Below are 21948 nucleotides of genomic sequence, written 5' to 3' on the forward strand. Positions count from 1 at the left end.
TAGTGAAAAGACAATGTGATAAAATACACTTTAGCGCAGGTTCGATGAAATTTTCAAGAAAAACATGATTTTATAGCTCTACGGGTCACCTCATGGTACTGAAAAATTCGTATGAACACTTGTTGTCTTATATTTTATCTTTAACGGCCACAAAATAAATTAAAATAGAAAAAAAACGACAATTACAGAAGTTTTCTGCATCGTACTCTGAAAGAAAAATGAATCCGCAATCTGTCGTCACGGTGTTACGGTGGTGTGTTCACACCGTCGGCACTATATTTGACGGCTCATGTTTTAATGTTTTTTACATCTGAATAAATCTGTACATTATAGAAACGAACCGTATGGAATTTGGAATTCTTTCAATGTACGAAAGTGAACGAGTGAAAATATAAACTAATTTAGCGAATGCACAAGTTTGAAAACGTGTGAATTTTTCGGAAGGCTTTTACGCGAAAAAATAAGCTTTATTTTTTTAATTAAAGAAAGAGAAATGGTTCGTAGAATGGATACTGTAATTTAGCTATTTAACAGTCGACAAACAATCCTTGGTTGTTTAAATATCGGAAAAAATAAATCGACCTTCCATGTTAATTTTATTGAACAGACGACAAGGCGTCATAGGTATTTGATGAATGTTTCTGAATTAAGAGAAATCTGAAACTGGTCTATTAATTTTTGTGCGTGCTTCGCTTCAAAATTCAAAACGAAGGAAATTTATTCGATCATTTTCTATAAGTTGAAACCCAAATACTATAGTATACTATGAACACGTTGTACATCTCTCCCGACAAAAGTCTAGTTTTTATATATTTTTTAATTGAAATTTAAAGCCTTGTATACTTTTTTTGCAAATTATTTAAAACATCTAATAATTATCAGTATGTGGTAATAATTCTTTTAGTGCTTATTTTTAAAAAAAAACTATTGATTTCACCCTCGTTATGTAGTCTGCAGCGTAGTCTTATCAACACATGGGGTCAAGACTACACTGTACCGATTCCTTGTTAGGTATTGGCATTTTCTATTTCATTATTTGGTTTTTGTTTCTTCTCCGACAAATACTTAAAAATGGATAAGAAAACTGCTTGCGCACATGTGGCAGAGCCATGCGAGTTCTCATATTCTACCAGAGATGCTATTATTTATGCTCTTGGAGGTAATTTTTTCTAAGACCTTTTGAATAGTGATTAATAATTTCATTTAGTTGGTGCTCGAGCGAAAGAAGATTTGTGCTACGTTTATGAGAACCATGAAGACTTTAAAGTGCTTCCATCGTACATTGTTGCTCCAGGATTTCAAGCTCACACTTTGATGGATTGGCCAGGAGTTGAATTTGATCTTCAGAGGTTTTTCTTATAAGATTTCTTGAAAACACATGTTTAATCATTTTAGAGTTCTTCACGGAGAACAATATATTGAAGTCTATCAACCACTTTCAGCAGAAGGAAAATTGAAATCTGAAGCTAGAGTCGTTGATATTCTTGACAAAGGATCCGGTGCTTTGATTCTTGGAAATGTTACCACTTATGATGAAAATGGAAAGAAGATTGCAATGCAACAATTCAGTACTTTTCAAACCGGTTCTGGTAACTTCGGAGGGGATCGTACATCACCTCATGAAATAAAAGCTGCCACTGTCCCAGATAGAGCTCCAGATGCAGTTATTGAACAAAAGACAACAGTTGATCAAGCTGCTCTTTATCGTTTGGGATCAGGAGATATGAATCCTCTTCACGTTGATCCAGAGTTTGCTAAGATGTCTGGATTCAAAACTCCAATTCTTCATGGATTGTGCAGTCTGGGATTTGCGACACGCCATGTTATCGCTGCTTGGGCTGGAAATGATTCTGACAAATTCAAAGCAATCAAGGTAGGTTTGATTAAATTTAACTTTAAAATATTTTCTGCTGATTCAAAAATCATTAATTTTCAGGTTCGATTCTCATCGCCAGTGCTTCCAGGACAAACATTGGTTACTGAAACCTGGAAGAATGGAAAACGAATTATTTTCCAAATGAAGGTTAAGGAAACTGGAAAAATTGTAATTTCCAACGCCTTTATTGACTTGCACGAGGCTTCCGAACTTCCAACAGTTCCAATTGATCTTGCATCAAAATTGTAAAAATTTAAAGAATTATTTATTCACTGGTAAGATTAAGTAGATCGTATTAGTTTTATCGTATTTTGTTTCCTGAATATCATATGTGAATAAACCGTTTTTTTCTTTTTCCACAAATTCTCTTGAAGATTATTATTTCCTTTTCTTCTTCCCAACAATATCATTGACTCCTGGGAATGTTACACCAACACCTGTATTCACCCCAACACCAGCCATCGGAACACCAACTCCAAAGTTTGTACCAACTTGACCATTTAGATAATCAACTCCAACGTGTTGATTCTGTTGATAATAAGGTCCAACTCCACCTCCAACATCTACGCCAATTGGTTTTCCAGCCTCTCCAGGTTTAAGGGGAACACTCACCTGAAATATTTTGATAGGAACTTATTCAACTTGTCACACACCGCTTCAAATATTAAAAAATGTACGCAATGCTTCTCTAAACTCGAATTCAAATTATGAACCGCCAAATTTGAAAAAGTTCGAGTAATAAATTTTCTGCATTAAAAAAACTCACAACAGCATGTGTGTCTCCTTCAATACCAAGTGATTGTACAAGTGGAACACTCCATCCAGACTTATATCCATATTTTCCTTCATACCAATTTGCTCCGATTTCTTGATATTGTGACCAATAGTCTCTTACACCAATATGATCGGAATAACCTCCTCCCCATGAACCAAATGGAACATTCATGAGCCTTCCTGCTCCAATTGCTCCTTCTTCGTTAATTGGATAGTACGGAATTCCTTTCACACTCCATGTTCCCAAGTTGAGACCTACATTTGAATCAAATGCATATGCAATATTATAAAGTGGATCTGACTTTGGAAGGAATCGTTGACAATCCTAAAGTAAAACCATTCAAATATAATATAAATTCAATTTCTAGAAACTCACATGGAAGTATCCCTTACATTTGCTTCCATACTTTTCCTCTGTCTTATTCCCACCGAAACAATGCTTCCTGACAGTTGGTAAAAATCGATTGCACAGTGCTTCCAAGTGTAAAGCTTTTCTGTGTACATCTGCATCTTCTGGACGTGGTTCAATTGCTGATGGTGGTCTATTCACAATCATTCCTCGAACATCAGCTGCCTTTGCCTTCTGATCAATCTGTGACTTATCAGTTATACCTCCAAATGGTGAACTGAAATATCAGACGATTATGAATATTTTCTGAATTATTAGAGGTACCTTGGTCTCTGAGATACTTCACTGTTATCAATATCAGCTCGATCAACTCCAAGAGCAGAGCTCCTCAATCCAAATTCTTCCATATTTTGTGCAAATCGTTGTTTTTCCTTTTCTTGTTGAGCAAGAAGTTGGTTATAACTTTAAAATAAAGTTTTGAATATTTCCAAAGTTTCAATTACTCACCGACTAACATGTGTATTAATTGCATACTGCTTCATTCGATCGAAATAATCCTGATAATATTGGTCTGAAGCAGCCTGTCGAGCCTTATTCGCTTCTTTTCTCTGTTGTCTCCATTGTTCCATCTGTCTCTCGTAAGCATCATCGTAACTTGGACGCCGATGTCTGGAACATATAACTTATTTCTGGATCTTCAATTATCTCGCTCACCTATGCCTTCTTCTAGGTTTTTGGGTTGTCTGTTCTACTTGTCCCCGTGCGAATTCACTTGGAGAATGATTATAAACTGGTCTTCCAGGTGATGTGTCTCTAAATTGATTAAGTTATAAGACAATATCGGAATTTTTTTGGCAACTTTTTTACAGATTTGTCGAGCATAAAATTAATATAAAATTTGAAAAATATACTCACAAGACTTGTTTACGCTAAAAGACTTATCTATAAGTTTATTAAAAAATTCCGCGGAAATAAAAATTTTCAATAACTTTTTCTTTTTAAGCTTACTTTGAAATTGGAATTGGTTCACCTCCATCCTGAGGTCGAGCTTCACTTCTCCAAATCAATAAAATGAGGAATGGAAGTAGTTGACGAAACATCGTCAAAAAAGCTGAGAAGACAAAGCAGTACTGAGTTTAACTGATAAGGTTAGTTAGCAACAAAATAATGATTACTGCAGAGGGTTTCTCGACGTCTTCACTTCAAGTCAACCGCCCGTATGACCTTGCTGACCGGTAGAAAATAATAGATGATGTTGTAGTTTGTATAGCCTCCTATTGTCTAAGCATTGATAATAATCCTATGGTTTGTGATTAAGAGAATGATTGGAATTACATTGTGAACCAAGTGCGTGTGAAATCAAATATAAAATAAATTCCCAGAATCCTTCGTGTTGAGTCATGTTTTTTAAAGGGTTTTAAAATCTCAAATTATCTCAAATTATCTGAAAAACTTTCAAGGTACTATTTCGATAATACTGAAAATGCTTCAAAAAATCAGTTTCCCCAGTCGGGAATTTTTTGATATTTCTGGGAAAAAATATGTTTGTTAAATACAAAAAAGTGTACACCTTTAAGGAGTACTGTAGTTTCAAACTAGAACAGTTTTCATCGAGTTAACAGAAAAAACTGTTATTTTTTTAATCGAGAGAAAAACAATGAAAAAATGTGAAACTACAGTACTCTTTAAAGGCACACACTTTTTTGTATTTAATAAAAATGTGTCGTGTCGAGAGCAGATCCCGAATTTCTGGCTCAAAAATCGAAATTTTCGCGTATGTGACAGAACAAAAAATATTTTCTTCAATTATAACCAATACGAGGTTCACAAAAATAATAATTTCCTCTCATTCTGTCAGATATAGGCGGGTGTACCCTTTACAACAATAGTGACAGGCGAAACCCTCAAAGTGTCTGCCGCATCAAAGCGGGTGTATATATAAACAAGAGGAGAAGAGGGAGAAGGCCGCATGACGGCAAGGCGAGTACTCGCAGCCACGAAACGTTCCCTGTTGAGCGCGCTAACTGTGAGCGAAAGTCCCTGGACCACTGGCAGAAAGTGTCACCCTCTAGGTTGGGTACTCTTTGGAGTTTTAGTCATAGCACAGAGACGCTCCTTAGAACAGCATAGGGCCTACTCTGATCGTCATGCTTTTGCAACATTTTGAAAGTCGACAGGAAACGGTGCTCTGTGAACCATAAAATATGTTATTTCCTCTATCAAAGAGCCCTTTGACACTTATGCTCACGACATGTTGACTCTGTAATACATATTTTTCACTCACAAGGCTTCTTTAAAATTCCATCACGCTGTCTTCCATCTAATCCTAGTGATATTCGTCTGGGATGGCAAAAATTAATAGAGAATGTCGAGAGAAGTCTTTGCCAGCTATCAGATTAGTGTCAGTTGATATCCACATTTTTTTAATTCTTATTAACATTTCGAAATTATTCCAGAAAGCCTGTCGATTACTTTTCGGATATTTCCGATTGGACAACATCAAAAAGATACTACGTTCGGAATAGAGATATTGTAAAAGAGAATATTCGTTTAATAAAGTCGAGTCTCCCACGAGATCCTGCTGTTCGAAAGGTAACTCTATAGGGCAAATTCGAATATGAGAGAAACAGTTTAGAAATACTGCGAGAGCTTGTATTAATTATATTCCAAAAAAAAAATCGTTTCCTAAACTTCAGGTACCTCCATTCTCCTATCAATCGTATCAACAAAATACAAGTGTTGTCCCATTACCAATGATTGCTCCCAGCCGTACCAGAAGCGTTGATTCTAATGTTAGTTTTCCTTTCTTTATTTAGATTCATTTATTTTTCTTCAAACGTTTTTAATCGTTTAGCTATCAGGTATCTGATGACTGCAGTCAATTCCGAGCACTTTTCTCTCGTGGAGATCTTCATGTCAGAATTATTCATTCAGGAGGAGCCGGTGAAAAGTGAGAGAATTTCAAGAGCAAAAAAAAAAAGATAACTTTTAGACCTCGGGAGTTGCGTTGGGCAAAGGATCCATCTCAAATGAAAAATGAAACAATTTGTAATCTACTTGCAAAGTTCTCCACGGGAATGTCACTTTTAGATCATGTAAGACGAATTGTTGGAGAACTTTGATAACCTTAAATTTCAGCCATATCGCTTTGTTGCTGAAACTGGTATAACCGATTTGCTCATTGCTCTTCGAAATCATCAATCAATTGTAACAGTTCTTCCACAATTGGTTAGAGGAATTCGAGCAGGGCTATATTCTTTTGACATTGAAAAGAAAAAGTTCTGCTTGAAAACTCTGTCAAGAATTACTGCAATGCAAGGAATCGGTGCACAACTTGTTCCTTTTTACAGACAATTGCTACCTCCACTTCGTAAGTATCATCCAATCATTGTCACTGTAACAATGGAATTTTCAGGAACAGTTCGCCAATCCAGAAGTAGATCAGATCGTGTTCATTATGATAAAGGCCGTCAAATTGAAGAAATCATAACTTCAACTTTAAACGATTTGGAACGATCGGGAGGTCCAAATGCACTTATTAATATTAAATACCTCCTTCCACATTATGAGTCTTGTCAGTACATGTGAACATATTAAAATAAATATATTGCATTGAATAGATCTTTGAGAATTTATGAACTTAATCAAATGAGTCAGTAGAAAAATTAAATAACGCGAATAATACAATTCTGATTGATTTTTGAAGTATTTCCGAAATTTATGTATTTTCCAAGCATAAATACATCAAAACTAAATTGGATGTGAGTTTGAGGAATTCACTACAATAATTGAACTACGCTGCCTGATTGGAAAAAGAAAGTTTAGAATTGTTTGTCGAAACGGCATCACAAAATAAAATGATATGAAGGGATCTAAGAGTCCCGGTAGAGAGTTAGTACCAAGGGTCAAGTGCTCTGAAAAATCAAACATTCAGAGAAGTAAGAAGATGGAAACAAACCAGAAATCAGGACTTCTTCTCCAGTATATTGAGAATATAAATAACTTGTAACCATTGGTATATATGAAACAACTGGTAATATCGACTGAACAAACAGCCCATAAATAAATTTTATCGCAATTTCTTTTGTCGAATCAGACATAAACTGATTTTTCCTTACTTGACGAAGTCCCTTATTTGTCAAAATAATACAAGCAATTGGTATTCCATATGCTCCAAGAGTAACATTAATTGTAGTAGACACAAATTGAAAATTTCCAATGTCGGAAAAACCAGGGAATGGATAATACAAAGACAAATTGTACGTCGAATGTTCTATTGCAGTCAAGTTTTGAACAGTAGTGAAATCCCGTGGAGCAGTGAATGGAATTATCTGATGAAACACAATTAATGGATTAGTAGGAGTTTAAGCAACACAGACACAGCTGAACACATATTTAAAAAACAGCAAAACCCATCTACTTGTCTGATTACTTTGTCACAGTTAAATTTATCAAAAACAGTACCATGTTATATACTGGGAATATATACGATACAATAATTAATACAATAGATTGTTTTCTACTGATTTGGTTATTTGTCAAATGAATAAAACGAAACACCATAGTCACCAATATTGCCATACCGGAACCTTGTGCAACTGCCTATAACTGATATTTTTCCAGGGAAACTTTTTCGTCTTACCATATAAATAATATAATTAGCAAAACAAACATCTGGTCCGAAAAACCGACATGGTCCAGGTGATAGAATAGCCATTGAAGTACTGTTTGTTAAGAAACGATATTGAGAAGTGAATGCAAGTATGACAAGGGTTAATTGGGAAAATGCGCTGTTTATTAAAAAATATCTTAAATTGTTTAGAAATACTGGAAGTTTTTGAAAAATCAGATATATCAATGTTAGCTGAAGAAATAATCCCAGAATTCCGTAGACACTCCAATAAATATTGAAGAATGGAACGTAACAGTTCGAGTCAGAGCACATTTTTCAGGGTGTAAGAAATTTATCTCCTATTCGCAAAGAAATCGAATAATTCAATTTCAAACTCTATTATTAGTAAGTTCTGTTTTGAGCAACTAAGTGCACTTTTTTTGTTGAAAATCTGGACTCTTGATCTAATAATTAAATGTTAAATACTATTATTAATAAGCGATCAAACATTTCCGAAAACTGTTGGAGAATTGATTGCAGAAAACTAAAAATGTGTTCAAAAATTAAAGTTCAATGAAAAACGGTCATTACTTTGAAATAATATGCTTAAGTAGTTGACAAATTTTTTTCAATGAGATACCGAAATGTTCATCAGTTTTTAGTTTTTTCATTTTACTCATGTATTTTCTTTTTGTTACTGCTTAATCCTTGCCTGAAATGAACCTGAAAATCACAAAATTTTTGCCAAAAATATGGACATCGCGATCGAAACTGAACCACTGATGTTGCTACATATTTTGCTGAACCCAATTGAAGTCACATTGAAAGCTCAGCATAGGGATCAGTCATGCATAAATGTTAAATTACAAAAAAACGTGCTTCACACTAATATCTACTATGTGTAGTCTTTTTTTAAAAAGTTTAGTGCTGAAACTATGAAATTTGAGATTATAATGATGCTTCGAGGACAAAGTACAAGGCACAATATTTTTCACACGGTTTTTTTCAAGAACAGAAAAATGCAGATTATATTTTAATTGAAGCCGGAAGTTGAATTGCTGGTGACTGTGGTGATTCGCTGTTGACGTTTTGGAAGTACCCATTCAATAATTGCCTGTCGGTATGGAACAATGAAATAAAACGAGATGAATGGATCAAGGAGAGCTGGGAATGCAGATGACACTAATATCAGGTGTTCTTGAATTTTGAATTATTTATTTCAAAACACCTCTAGATAATATACTCACCACAAATCAAGAGTTCTCTTCCAGTAGATTGAGTATAAATATAACCAGAAAATGATGGAATGTAGGAAATGAATGGAAGCATTGATTGAACGATTAATCCATGAATTAGAGTTTGTGCTTGTTTTTTAGTTCTTTCCGACATATGACTATGATAACGAATCAAAATTAAAACTTTTCGAGTCAGAATGAGACAGCCGATCGGAATTCCGTATGCACCAATTGATAGGAGAAGGGTGGCTGACAGAAACTGAGGACTTCCAGCATTTGAAAATCCCGAGTACGGATAGTAAATGGACAGGTTATAGGAAGGATGCTCCAGGGCTGTGGATGCCCGGGCAGATTCAAAGTCCCATTTATCAGTAAATGGAATTATCTGAAAGTTTTAGATTAAAAAAAGATCACAGAAAGATAAGATTGGTTTGAAACATGTTTAGTCTCACTCACCAAGACTACGAGTGGAACAATGTAAGATACGAAAACCATTACATAAGTTTGATTTGCAGATACTTGATTTTGCACTAGAACGAAAAAACGGAAGAGAACAGTTATGGCAATTGCACATCCAGCTCCGAAGTTTGTCGCCTGAAAATCTCTAAGAACGACTAAAATAACGATACTTTTTACCATGAAAATGTGATAATTTATAAAGCACAATTTTGGGCTAACATAACTGCATGGACCCAATGATAGAACAGCTGCACTGTTGCTGTTTGTAAGTAATCTATGCTGAGATAGGAATGCAAATGTTATCAAAGCAATCTGTACACAAGATGTGTTGTACAAAAAGATTTTGAGACCATCGAGTGTTGCCGGTGATTTATGAGATATCAAATAGAGTAGAATAATCTGAAATATTATAGCGGAAACTCCACAGAATGGCCAGTACCAGTTGAAAAATGACACGTAACAATTGGAATTTGAGCACATTTCAGCCAGCTGACGATGTTGAGAATGAGAATGAAAATGAGAAGTATAACAGCAATTTTTTAAATCTCATATTGTTCTCACGACATTTGGTCATTTTCAAGAGAATGGTTCAGAAGCTGCCAAAACTTGGGCGAAAGTTTAGGTGAAGTCTGGACAGAGTTTGGTGAGTGTATCACTACATTCAAAGTTGGGTAAGACCTTTTCTGAACTTACGCAAGAAGTTGGCGGTGAATTCCTATATTTTTTGCCGTCTGACCTACGAAAATTCCAAAGCCAGATGGACCCCTTTTAGTAGGCTTAACTTACAGAAGTTTCGATAATTTCACCTTAATGAAGTAATTATTGAAATAAAGCTGATTCTCACCTGCAATGACAATACGGTTTTATTATTTAAATTGAGAACGTTTTGAATTTCAAACCCTGGATATAATTTTCTCATTCGTTTCTTCGATTTTCGTATTTCAAACATACTCAAGTTTTCAGCAGGCTTTGCTCGATTATGCATCAAAACTCAGAAAAGACTCTTTCCAGTCTCTTGAGCATTAAGAATTTTGACGAAATGTCGTGGGAACTATATGAAACTTCAAAAATTGCTTCTATACTTTTCAAATTCATTCTCAAAACTCGTCAGTTGGAATGTGCTCAAACTCCAATTGTTACGTGCCATTTTTCAACTGGTACTGGCCATTCTGTGGAGTTCTCGCTATCATATTTCAGACTATTCTACTCCATTTGATTTCTCATAAATCACCAGCAACACTCGATGGTCTCAAAATCTTTTTGTACAACACATCTTGTGTACAGATTGCTTTGATAACATTTGCATTCCTATCTCAACACAGATTACTTACAAACAGCATCAGTGCAGCTGTTCTATCATTGGGTCCATGCAGTTATGTTAGCCCGACAACGTGCTTCATAAATTATCACGTTTTCATGGTAAATTTAAATTTATTTTTACAGCAGATTAAGTGATTTCCAGGCCACAAGTTTTGGAGCTGGAAGTGCAATTGCTATAACTGTTCTCTTCCGTTTTTTCGTTCTTGTACAAAATCAAGTACATACAAATCAAACGTATATAATGGTGTTGGCATCTTATATTGCCCCACTTGTAGTATTGGTACGTGATTTGTCAAATTTTCAGACGTTAAGACTTCACTTTAAGCGTTTCATGAAAAGTGATGGTTTTCACTTTTTGTTTTTTTTACATTCACTTCTAGCAAGCCCAAACTATGAAATATATAAAACTTTCAGATAATTCCATTTACTGATAAATGGGACTTTGAATCTGCCCAGGCATCCACAGCCCTGGAGCATCCTTCCTATAACCTGTCCATTTACTATCCGTACTCGGGATTTTCAAATGCTGGAAGTCCTCAGTTTCTGTCAGCCACCCTTCTCCTATCAATTGGTGCATACGGAATTCCGATCGGCTGTCTCATTCTGACTCGAAAAGTTTTAATTTTGATTCGTTATCATAGTCATATGTCGGAAAGAACTAAAAAACAAGCACAAACTCTAATTCATGGATTAATCGTTCAATCAATGCTTCCATTCATTTCCTACATTCCATCATTTTCTGGTTATATTTATACTCAATCTACTGGAAGAGAACTCTTGATTTGTGGTGAGTATATTATCTAGAGGTGTTTTGAAATAAATAATTCAAAATTCAAGAACACCTGATATTAGTGTCATCTGCATTCCCAGCTCTCCTTGATCCATTCATCTCGTTTTATTTCATTGTTCCATACCGACAGGCAATTATTGAATGGGTACTTCCAAAACGTCAACAGCGAATCACCACAGTCACCAGCAATTCAACTTCCGGCTTCAATTAAAATATGATCTGCATTTTTCTGTTAAAAACGTGGGAATGTATATTATACCCTGTACTTTGTCCTCGGAGGATCATAATTTCAATGGTGACCTTCATGATTTTTATATAAATGGTTTCATTCAATAAATAGTAAATCAGCATTCAAATTGACATGACTTTTTCCTATCATTCAACATATTATCTAATATTTTATCAGAATGTTTCCATAAAGCATCTTGTAATTGTTCATCTCTTGCAACTTCTTCGTATAAACCTTTCTCATCATCCCAATTTGAATCCCAATACTTTCCAGAAACATTTGCAACTTCTGGGTGTCCAGCACAGTAAACTGTTGTAGATGCTCCTTGACTTATATTTTTTGTAAATGGAGTTGATAGAATACTCGCAATGCTTACAAGCCATGAATCTCGGAATATGCTCGTCCTAACCCCATTTCCTGGATGAACTGAATATGTGCTGATTCCGTTGTGATATTCATCTCTGTGAAGTTTGAATGCAACCAACATATTGCACATTTTTGATCGAGAATATAGTCGGAACCATGAAGCATCTGATGAACTCTCTGGGCACAGAATCTTCAACTTCTCCTCTATAGACATTTCAGGAGAAACTCCACATGTTGCATGAACTGATGAAGATACCAAAACAATTCTAGAAGGAATCGACTGTCGAACAATTGGAAGTAGTTCTTGGATTAACTTAAAAATGTTTTTTTATAGAAGATTGCTGGAATTTTTGATTTACCAAAAAATGAGAAAGATGATTGATGGCAAAATGTGATTCCAAACCGTCGACTGTAGTTTTTGACGCAGTTCCAAAGACTCCAGCGTTTAGGATTAAACAATGAATCGACCTGAAATAAGTTCACTAAATACTGTTGGAATTTAAAATCTCTGGAGCAACTTGCTGCAGAAAATGATTGAAAACTTACCATTTCTTTGAAATATAAACTTCTGCCGCCTTTTTCACAGAATGCAACGAATTAAGATCACACTCAATAATATCAATTTCGGCATCATTCATCTCTTCAACAATCTTCTTTTTCAATTTCTCCGATTCTTCCAAGTTTCTATTGAGCATAACAACATGTGCACCATTTAAAGACAACGATCTAGCAGTTTCAATTCCAATTCCTGAAGTTGTTCCAGTAACCACAAATGTTTTTCCAGCTAGGTTGACACCTTTTATTGTCTGTAAAATTGGAAAAAAAATTGTTCCGAAACTTTTTAAAAAACTCACCTCCAGAGCATAAGTTCTTGAGTAAAATTTCCTAGTTCGCCCTTTTTCGGTAGGCATTTTTTGGGGCGAGAACGAAAATGTTGGAAAATAATCAGTTAGTGTCTTTTTATGCTCAAAAATAGTATGGAGAGATTAGAAAGTCACGAACAAAAAGGTGGCAAATAACTAGAGAGTGTGTGTAGTCAAGAGACGGAGAGATACGTGAAGCATGTATGATTTGTGGTTTGCTTTCTTTTAAAAAAATGAAATGGAAAAATAGACAAGATTTTTATCTTTGTTAACAGAAGATTTCAACGAAATGGTTTTTTACTCAAAAAAATGTACATTACGTTTTGGTTATCAGTATTTTGTTGATAACTCAATAAATTGAGTCCATAAATATTTGCTCCTTACTTTGTGATGAAAATGAAATAGATAGTAAGCAATTTTGAGAAAGCGAAAATTTTCGTTTCAGGTACCAATTTTTTGGAACCCGAAACTGGTGTCGAAGGTATAATTAAATAGGAAATATATTTTTTTTTTAACTTTTATATTTCAATTGGCTGAATTTTTATTATTATAGCGAGACTCGTATTTAAAATATTACCTCAAGTTTAAAAAAAATTAGCTTAGAGAAATATGAAGAGTTTAAAGTTGTAAATATCTCCTCTTTTTCTCTAAAAGGCGAAAAAATAAATAAAATTTTATTTTGAGCAATGTTTCAAGAAAAGTTATCGATAATTAAAATCTAACTTTATGAGTCCAAATACTTCATGATAAGTTTTTCTGAATGTTCCCATAAAGCTTCTTGAAGTTCTTCGTCTCTTGAAACTTTTTTGTCCAAATTCTTTTCATCATCCCAACACGATTCCCAATACTTTCCGGACAGTTCTTTCACTTCAGGATGTACTGCACAATAAAGACTTGTTGCTGCTCCCTGGCTTGCATTCTTTGTAAATGGGATTGATAGAAAGTCAGCAATGCTCCATAAACCAAAATCTCTATGAAGATCTGTGCGAACTCCAGATCCTGGATGAACTGCATAAACACTTATTCTATTTTTAAATTCATCTCGATGCAATTTGAATGCGGTTAGAATGTTACACATTTTTGATTTTGCATACAGGCGGAAATACCATTGAGTTGCTTCTTTTGGACAAAGTGTGTCAAGCTTTTCCACAATTCTGGAATCAGGTTTGACGCATGTATGCTTGCTGAGCATTGATGTAACTATTACAATTCTTGATGGTGCTGATTCTCGAAGAACTGGCAGAAGCTCCTTAATTAACTGCAAGAATAATTCAGTTAAGATCGGGTTTTTTTTGTAAAAAATCATACAATAAAATGAGCAAGATGATTGATTCCAAAATGAGCTTCAAATCCATCGGATGTTGTTTTTTCACTTGGACCAAAAACTCCAGCATTCAAAATTAATCCATGGAGTGGCCTAAGAATAGATCAAAGATAAGGGAGGCAGGATTAATAAAATACAATATTTAAGTGATGAGTTTGGAGGATATTAGTTTAAAACGGAAATAACTTAACATGGGTTTTCAAAATTTCACTAAAATTTTAGATCTCTGATTAAAACCCGTCTTGTCTCAGAGAAAATTTGAATATAGAGACACCAAAATATTTCTCCATTTCTAACTTCGGTTTTTCGGAACTCTTTAGATCATTTTAAGTTTTTAAATGTATCAACTTTATCGCTTACCATTTCTGTTCTAAGTATTCATCTGCTGCCTTCTTCACAGATGATAGTGAATTCAAATCACATTGAACAATATCAATTTGAGCATTTGGAGTTTCAATTAGGAGAGATTTCTTCGATGCTTCAGATGCTGTATAATTCCTGTTTATCATTACAACGTGAGCTCCTTTTAAAATCAATGCTTTAGCAGTCTCAACTCCGATCCCAGATGTTGTTCCAGTAATTGCAAATGTTTTACCAGAAAGGTCAATACCATCCAATACCTGAAAACGGATTCAATTATAGCAAGAATTTGAAACAGATTAAAAACACTAGGGAGTAGGACATCATCGAATTTTTAAAACTTAAATTTAGGAAATTGATGAAACATTTAATACTAAAAGAACGCTTACTTCTAGTGCATTTGTTCTTGAATGAAACTGCCGTTTCCTCTTACCATCAGCAACCATTCTGAAAATGAAAAAATTGATGAGTTTCTGAATTTCCTGTTTTATATTGAGAAATTATGATGTGAAGTTCAATGAATATTGGTAAAACTGTAGCTAAATTGACATATTTATCTCTATATTCATGTCATATTTTCAGGTGAAACGAGGAAAATGATCGATGCAAGTTGAATGATTTTTCATTTTCTTATCAGTAAAGTAGTACTTTCGAATAAGAAAAAAACTTACTATAAGATTCGCCTTATTGGAATTAAAAATCACACTAATTTCCCTATTTGTCTTGCGGTTTAATTTTAAATAGCCGAAAAAAATAGTAAAAATAGAAATAGTGTTACAGAAAATATTTAACAGATCAGTGCGGAATTTGCTCTGGAGATATTTTAACAGAACTTTTTGTGGGCGTGAAACAGTTACTACATTCAAATTTCTTTTCCAAATAATGGTTAAATAATTCCTTCAAACAGGTTTTTACGAAATATTGCAAACAATTTATTGTTATTTAAAAGAATTTATTGAAACAGTTTTTAAAAGTTATTGAAGAGAAAGTTTGAGAACTGGCGCGGCAACTCCAGAAAATCCATGATCCGTTTTCGTTTTGATAATTTTCTGAAATTAATACTTTTTCAATTCGGGAATTTCAGGAATTCAATACCGTTGGATATTCAGAATATGATCCAACATCAGCTTTTGTGAACTTTTTGATGACCAAATGTCCGTTATTCTCTTCATAATTTGACGAGTCAATAGCTTTTCCATTAGCATCCACAAACACTCCTTTGTTTTCTCCTTCGAAATGGAAAATCTGTTCGCCAGCGTCAACGGATCTCTGGATTGCCTTGGCTCCTTTGAAAAGTTCAATTTGCACTTTTTCGCCATCCTAAAATGGAATTTGTAAAATACTACTTGGTATTTCAAAATAAGAAAACTTTTGAAGTTTCGAGTAGTTTTGAGAAATACATTTAAAATTTCCTGTAGAAGCATGAACAACAGTTTTTAAACTATTGTCAGATAAAAAACTTTACAAACCTTAACTTCTTGAACTGCAATTGATCCTTCTCCAAACTGAAGAACAAAGGCAATCAGTATAAACGAAGAAATCAAAAACCGGCTCATTCTGAAAATGATAAAAAAAATTTAAGGAAAGCTTTTATTGAAAACAATTCAAAAAGCTCCTGAAACAAAGTTTTCTCAGATGATTTTGAGAGAAAAAAGAATGAAGAAAGAAAACATCTCTAGAACCCATTAAATAGTGACGAATGAGACTTGATTTATTGGTCACCTGTTGACTGAATAGAGGTCACGCCTATTTCTGTTCTGACTCACATTTTTGTTTATTTTTGCAAAGTTTGCACGAAATTGTTTTAAAAATTTTATTTAGAGAAATTATTAGAACACATTCCGAATGAAATTTGTTTATTGCAGGGAGATATCAAGAGTGAGTCCTGGAACAGCGGAGATGGATCCATCAGCGTGCTTGGTTTCGGTGTTTTTCTGAAATAAAACATTTCTAATTATTTCTCCCACTGAAAACTTACAGCTGGGTGCTCGGAGTAGGTTCCAACATCGGCCTTGGTGAACTTCTTAATGATAAGGATTCCGTTATTAGCTTCATAATTGGTTGACTCAATCTTCTTTCCCTTAGCATCAACAAATGATCCCTTGTTATCTCCGTCAAGGTGGAAGATTTGATCTCCACCGGCAACGGTTCTCTTGATTGCCTTGGCTCCCTTGAAAGCATCGATTTCAACTTTTTCTCCGTCCTGAAAATGATTTTTTGTTATTTTTCAAATAGGAGTTACAACAAACCTTAACCTGCTGTTGAGCAACGGCAGCATCGGATATGGCAAAGATGGCAACAAGGAGGAAAGCGGAAAGAATGAAGCGGTTCATTTTCTGAAATTTTATTTAATTTTCAAGAATGAAAAAAGTTTTGTGAATTGACACGAAATTCAGAAGAACAATTGAAAGAAAAAGCACAAAATCTTAAAGTGATGAAACCTTTCTCTTGGAACAACAATAAATAGTGTCGTCAGCCAGAAGATACTGCCTTCGAATGAAAAAAATAGGGTAAGCACCTCCGCTGGTTAAACTAAACGCCCAGCCCACTTTGCAATCAATCACTTTGTTTTTATCATTTGTTTGTTGGCTAGAGTGAGAGAAAATATCCTTCTTGTTATCAGAGTTATACAAAAAATCCTACAGAGTTGGAACACGGAACTAGAAAATGAGGATTCGTTTCCTTAGACTGTTCAAAGAATGTCATTTGGAGAAGTATTGAAAATGGAACAATCAGGAAGTTTATTTGTTCTTAAGATCAATGTGAGAACACTATGAAAGTTCACAATGATGGGATTGAGAAGGTCGTGTTTTGAGGCGCGTAGCTTTTTTTACTGATAGATGTGAAGTTTACAGGATGTTTAGTCGATTTTTAATATGTCGTTTTTTAGTTGGAAAGATAATTTAATTGATAAATTAGAGTACTTTAGAGTTCCAAAAATTACTGATAATACATAATTATGCCTCAAAAAAATTACGTGTATGTGTAGTTAGCTTTACCGCTAATAAGAGTTTAGTAAATAAGAAAAGAGGTGAATCGAATGTGTCTTATCTGAAACCGATTTATGCCATTTTGTGGCCAAGCAAACTTTTATAGTCCCTATCTTAATTGAATTATGTTGTGATGGAAAGTAAGAAATCAATAGAGCGGAAATTTTCTTTTTTGAATTTTTTTAACTGATCAAAAACACCTTCTATATTTTTGATGAATTATTATTTCTAATTCACAAAAGACGAGATTGTGTGCTCAAGATTGAAACAGGTTTTAAAACAATCAATTTGAAGGCGAACTTGAAGGCGACTAATAATTTTTAGGACTAGAAAAAAAAACGGTCTTATTATCAGAATATTACAACGCATAATAAAAAATTTAAACATCAGATATAAAATATACGTTCTGTGAGTTAAATGAATAACGTTTCAAAGGCTGAGGCCTTACAGATTCTTCAGCTCTTTTTATACTCTACAAACTTTGTGTTATTCTTGAAAATTTTCCGACCTTCGGATCAGTTTCCGTCACAACAAGTGAATGAGTCAGTAACAACAGTTGACACTTTCATCGTTAAGATTCTTTTCTTATCGTTCCAACTCATAAAAATGGATGAAATGAATTGTGAAAACAGGATTTCGAAGTGTGGAAATTTTGAACATTCTTCTAAAAAGATCAAATTGATCTGAATCATCAGAGTATATGAAAAACGTACAAAAAGTTAAACAATCAGATGCATTTGTTTGATTATTTTGAAAACCTATCGTCTACCGAGATTGACCTAGGCTATGACAAAATGATAACAAAATAAATAAAACTGTTAATATTCATGTTTGCACAATCCATTACAAATATATATAAAAACTTTGCCATGAAGGAATTTTGAATTATCCAATAAGACTTCCTGAAACTTTTTGAAAGTGGAGTATTCTGGGGAATTTTATTAAACTTCACCATATCATTTCCCTTTAAGGGACTATTTTTTCAAGTGAATAACATGTCAGTGGTTGACTATCATTTCATTCCTGGATTAGTTGTTCCACATCGTCCCATGTACACCATCACTCTTCTTAGCTTGCCGCTTTTTTCGACGTCTTCTTCTCCTCCTTCCAGTCACATTCAAATCATCACCATCTATCATCAGTCGCCTTTTTTGGCTCACATTTTGTTGCTTTTTGCCCAGAAAAGGAATTTATTATTACCAGAAAAAAAAGGATTGGGATGAAGGAAAAAAGGGAAACATTTATGGAGGAAATATATAGCAAATGACAAATTGGCAGAATGTTTTGGAAATCGTACGGTAAAAAGAAAAGGAAAGAAGCATTGGGTCTATGTTGATAGAATGGAAAAACTAGAAAATTTATCTACCCGTAATGAATGAAGAGTTTTTGAATAAATAAATTGTCTTAAAGAAATAAAACTACAAACGTTTAATCACCAGCATCGAGTCTTCGCTAATCGTACGATCGATGGTTGGTATTGATGAATAAGAAGTCGATCGACGAGTAGTAAGAATTGGAGTACAAATTGAAAGAGTTGGAGATGAATGACGCCAATTGGATAGGGTTATTGTTGGATCATCGTCATCTTCAGATATTTCAATATCGGTCTGACAATCATCTTCCCGAAAGGAATATGTTGGGGCAGGTGATGCAGGAAAATGTAAAAATGTGGAAGGTCCTGAAATGAATGTTGGAAGAAGTTAGAAAGTTTTGTTCAGTAGGTCACAGTTTCCCCGCTCGAACCTAGTTAAACAGTATATCACAGTGTTTTAGAATTACACGAATGTTGTGTTCTGAGAAAATTGTTTCCTAATGACTTTCTTATTATTCATAAGTGTTACTTTGCGTTTCTTCTCACTCTCAGACTTGGATTATTTGTTTGTTTATACGCTTATTTGTTCTGTTCCCACATTTAAACTATCACTTCAAAAGTACCTGAAACCAATGAAGGAACCGATCCATCCAAACCCGTTCTCTCAGTCTCAATAACATCTACACACTCGCCAATCGGCTCATAGTCGTTACGTGATGGGATTCTTGTTGATTTTTTGATGGGTTGCCTGAGCGACCGGCACGCGACCAGACGGACCCCTTTCGAATCGATGTTCCAATTCGTATTCTCCACGTTGTCGCTGGCTTTGAAAAAACCGAATACACATGAAGATGGCTCCTCCCTGGAAAAGAACAGAATGAATTAATTGGTGTATGGCATGGTGGCAGCTTATTGGTAATCTCTCTTCTTGATTGATGAGGGGAGCATCAAGTCATTAATCAAACTAGGTTTTACATTTCTAATGTTGTTGGAATGCAATAGAATAAGACACCTGTTATAAGTTATACAATGAATGAAGAAACATATTTCGGCGGGGAAGATGTGTCAAGAGCGACCACAAAATGATTAATTGTCAGCTGATGCTCAGAGATTGTGGCATAATTTGATTGTTGGCTCGACAATTGGGAAATAAATTTTGAAAAAAAGAAAAAGAAAAAGAATAAAGAAAACGAAGTTTCAAAAAAAATTATTACACATTTGACTGACACCTCAAATGTGTATATGCAGAAGATCTGATGCTGTCAACTATACTAATTCAGAGTGCACATTTGATTTACTCAATTAGTTCAATCTTGGCAAAGCATGATATTCTTCATAGTATATAATCTAAGTTGTACAATTTTAATTAAAAAAACATAATAAAATTGGACAATATTTTCACTTTCGAAGGCTAAACTTCCTTTCCAATTGCCGAAGCTCTTTATTTATGTGTATGCTTTTCTACAAACATTCCCCAAATCAAATTGCAAAGTATCCTAAAATAAAAGATGGAATCAGGAATAAGTTGAAGAGGGGCGTAACAAATCCGTCATTTTCAATTGCTTAATGTTTTCTACTCGAGTGAACACCGTCATCAAAAGTGCGGTTGCTTGGTCCTAATGTACGACTTCTTCTAGGTGGTCCTTCTTCGACTTTTTCTTCACATTTTTCTACTATAGTTTTCTTTTTTTGAAAACAAAGAAATGCAAGTGATAGGAGAGGGTCTCTCCTTCCTATAATTAGTATCACCATGGTGTCAAGTCAATCAAGAGAGCCTCAAGGTGCCAATTATGCCACACATGAAGCACACCGACGGCCCTTGATCCATTTAGTACGTTTTTCAAATTCTCGAAACGCCAGCGACGAGCCTTATATCATCATGAAGTGAGGAACAAAAACACATTATTAAGAAAGTGGGTTCCGGATGTCAAAAAATGTGTGCAAAAAATTGAAAATAAAAATCAAATGCAACAGAAAACAGATGTAGGTGAACGAATTGAGTAAAGCGTGAGAAGAATGAGAATAGAAGCTACGGAAACGAGCCGACGCAATTTCCGCGTATATCAACTTGTTTTATTACTACACTTTCCGAGTTATTTTTGGGAAAAATTTGGACTATAAGAAGACAAAGATTATAAATATTTGTTAGAACATCGAGGGATTGAAAAAAATTTAAACTGCAAAATTCATGAAGTCTCGTTTGTTTTTGCAACTTTTCAGTGTCCTCGAAAATAGATAAGAATTTCACATTTGAAGACAACAGTGTGCTAACAATCTGACAAACTATTAACACTTCACGTTGTTACTGAGAAGTTGCAAAACGTTAGAAAAGTGGTTGAAACAAACAAGAAGTTTGACAGTAAGTTGGCGAAGTTGGGCAGAAAATTCCTCCATTTTTAGCATCTCAATAATTAAACAACTACTTTTGTTCAATTAAAGCTTCATGTCCAAGTTTCAATTAACTAGTTAACTACTCTAGATTTTGAAAATTGTTACAAAGGAGTTTGTATTCTTAATAGAAGGCATTTTCAAAAGTTCAACGTAGTCCTTTTTCTAAGATTCTTGATTCACTTTCATACATATTAGATGACAAAACCTCTATTATTATTATTATTATTAGTTTCATTAAACTCACCATAAGAGCAACAAGAACTTGACACACCATGATGATCATATATTTTTCAAGACGTCCCATTGATTCCTGAAAATTTTGTTCTGAATTTTTGTGAAATTAAAAAGAATTCAAACCTTCATTGAAACTATATCATCGAATAACTGAACAATTCTTGCATATTCTTCCATAAACGCCTTGAGGCGTAATTCACGTTCCATGACGATTGGGTTAATTTTGTATTTTTCCTGGAAAACAAACTGAACTTTTCAACTGAAACTGGGCGATTAAAACCTGGTCCTTCAACGAACAGAAGGAACAAAACTGAAGAAGAAGATGATGATGATGGACTCAGATGGAAAGAACCGAAAAATAAGTGAGCAGGATGGCGGGAAGGGAGCCGGCGGAGCACAACGTGGCGTGAAAGAGCAAAAGCCCCGCCCAGTTTTTGTGTTGCTCTTTGGAGACGCGGTAGAGA

At 34.5% G+C, this 21948-nt stretch overlaps 11 protein-coding genes and 2 non-coding genes across 13 annotated transcripts; 4 read left to right on the forward strand and 9 right to left on the reverse strand.

Moving 5' to 3' along the window:
• Positions 1–147: 147 nt before the first annotated feature.
• On the reverse strand, positions 148–209 carry E04F6.17. Its single transcript, NR_101708.1, has one exon. It is a non-coding gene; the product is annotated as an Unclassified non-coding RNA E04F6.17 (non-coding RNA).
• An 800-nt stretch (positions 210–1009) lies between these two features.
• On the forward strand, positions 1010–2229 carry maoc-1 (MaoC-like domain-containing protein). Its single transcript, NM_063093.5, has 4 exons — positions 1010–1159; positions 1208–1349; positions 1396–1873; positions 1937–2229. The coding sequence occupies exons 1-4, from the start codon at positions 1072–1074 to the stop codon at positions 2123–2125; spliced, it is 897 nt and encodes a 298-aa protein (NP_495494.1). The 5' UTR covers positions 1010–1071; the 3' UTR covers positions 2126–2229.
• On the reverse strand, positions 2125–4299 carry E04F6.6 (uncharacterized protein). The gene is made up of 7 exons (NM_063094.7): positions 4008–4299; positions 3714–3812; positions 3507–3668; positions 3324–3461; positions 3027–3276; positions 2643–2975; positions 2125–2488 (listed from the first exon to the last, which is right to left on the reverse strand). The coding sequence occupies exons 1-7, from the start codon at positions 4097–4099 to the stop codon at positions 2255–2257; spliced, it is 1308 nt and encodes a 435-aa protein (NP_495495.1). The 5' UTR covers positions 4100–4299; the 3' UTR covers positions 2125–2254.
• A 667-nt stretch (positions 4300–4966) lies between these two features.
• Positions 4967–5152, forward strand: mrpr-1. The gene has a single exon (NR_051314.1). It is a non-coding gene; the product is annotated as an Unclassified non-coding RNA mrpr-1 (non-coding RNA).
• A 130-nt stretch (positions 5153–5282) lies between these two features.
• Positions 5283–6616, forward strand: pcrg-1 (Parkin coregulated gene protein homolog). Its single transcript, NM_063095.4, has 7 exons — positions 5283–5400; positions 5456–5591; positions 5696–5791; positions 5861–5949; positions 5992–6094; positions 6138–6369; positions 6415–6616. Exons 1-7 carry the CDS (start codon positions 5345–5347, stop codon positions 6585–6587), a joined length of 885 nt encoding a protein of 294 aa, NP_495496.2. The 5' UTR covers positions 5283–5344; the 3' UTR covers positions 6588–6616.
• Positions 6617–6749: 133 nt separating this feature from the next.
• Positions 6750–7944, reverse strand: srd-56 (Serpentine Receptor, class D (Delta); the record flags this gene model as incomplete). The annotated part of the gene is made up of 4 exons (NM_001322736.1): positions 6750–6913; positions 6958–7330; positions 7464–7601; positions 7642–7944. The coding sequence occupies 4 exons, from the start codon at positions 7942–7944 to the stop codon at positions 6750–6752; spliced, it is 978 nt and encodes a 325-aa protein (NP_001309489.1).
• A 683-nt stretch (positions 7945–8627) lies between these two features.
• Positions 8628–9785, reverse strand: srd-58 (Serpentine Receptor, class D (delta); the record flags this gene model as incomplete). Its single annotated transcript, NM_063097.2, has 4 exons — positions 8628–8808; positions 8859–9231; positions 9303–9440; positions 9483–9785. 4 exons carry the CDS (start codon positions 9783–9785, stop codon positions 8645–8647), a joined length of 978 nt encoding a protein of 325 aa, NP_495498.1. The 3' UTR covers positions 8628–8644.
• A 636-nt stretch (positions 9786–10421) lies between these two features.
• On the forward strand, positions 10422–11772 carry srd-59 (Serpentine receptor class delta-59; the record flags this gene model as incomplete). Its single annotated transcript, NM_063098.2, has 4 exons — positions 10422–10724; positions 10768–10905; positions 11040–11412; positions 11463–11772. The coding sequence occupies 4 exons, from the start codon at positions 10422–10424 to the stop codon at positions 11624–11626; spliced, it is 978 nt and encodes a 325-aa protein (NP_495499.1). The 3' UTR covers positions 11627–11772.
• On the reverse strand, positions 11724–13194 carry dhs-7 (NAD(P)-binding protein). Its single transcript, NM_063099.5, has 4 exons — positions 12865–13194; positions 12557–12816; positions 12370–12478; positions 11724–12323 (listed from the first exon to the last, which is right to left on the reverse strand). The coding sequence occupies exons 1-4, from the start codon at positions 12919–12921 to the stop codon at positions 11760–11762; spliced, it is 990 nt and encodes a 329-aa protein (NP_495500.1). The 5' UTR covers positions 12922–13194; the 3' UTR covers positions 11724–11759.
• A 202-nt stretch (positions 13195–13396) lies between these two features.
• Positions 13397–15021, reverse strand: E04F6.15 (DeHydrogenases, Short chain). Its single transcript, NM_063100.4, has 4 exons — positions 14947–15021; positions 14558–14817; positions 14182–14290; positions 13397–14131 (listed from the first exon to the last, which is right to left on the reverse strand). Exons 1-4 carry the CDS (start codon positions 15001–15003, stop codon positions 13598–13600), a joined length of 960 nt encoding a protein of 319 aa, NP_495501.1. The 5' UTR covers positions 15004–15021; the 3' UTR covers positions 13397–13597.
• Positions 15022–15484: 463 nt separating this feature from the next.
• E04F6.8 (Cuticle protein) lies at positions 15485–16114 on the reverse strand. The gene is made up of 3 exons (NM_063101.7): positions 16027–16114; positions 15653–15877; positions 15485–15606 (listed from the first exon to the last, which is right to left on the reverse strand). The coding sequence occupies exons 1-3, from the start codon at positions 16111–16113 to the stop codon at positions 15532–15534; spliced, it is 387 nt and encodes a 128-aa protein (NP_495502.1). The 5' UTR covers position 16114; the 3' UTR covers positions 15485–15531.
• Positions 16115–16358: 244 nt separating this feature from the next.
• On the reverse strand, positions 16359–16893 carry E04F6.9 (Periplasmic protein). The gene is made up of 3 exons (NM_063102.8): positions 16807–16893; positions 16536–16760; positions 16359–16491 (listed from the first exon to the last, which is right to left on the reverse strand). Exons 1-3 carry the CDS (start codon positions 16888–16890, stop codon positions 16414–16416), a joined length of 387 nt encoding a protein of 128 aa, NP_495503.1. The 5' UTR covers positions 16891–16893; the 3' UTR covers positions 16359–16413.
• A 1826-nt stretch (positions 16894–18719) lies between these two features.
• E04F6.10 (uncharacterized protein) lies at positions 18720–21881 on the reverse strand. The gene is made up of 5 exons (NM_063103.4): positions 21765–21881; positions 21608–21718; positions 21495–21560; positions 19483–19721; positions 18720–19225 (listed from the first exon to the last, which is right to left on the reverse strand). Exons 2-4 carry the CDS (start codon positions 21689–21691, stop codon positions 19569–19571), a joined length of 303 nt encoding a protein of 100 aa, NP_495504.2. The 5' UTR covers positions 21692–21718; positions 21765–21881; the 3' UTR covers positions 18720–19225; positions 19483–19568.
• Between the last annotated feature and the right edge of the window lie 67 nt (positions 21882–21948).

The sequence above is a fragment of the Caenorhabditis elegans genome, chromosome II, assembly GCF_000002985.6.
Source record: "Caenorhabditis elegans chromosome II".
Taxonomy (NCBI): domain Eukaryota; kingdom Metazoa; phylum Nematoda; class Chromadorea; order Rhabditida; family Rhabditidae; genus Caenorhabditis; species Caenorhabditis elegans.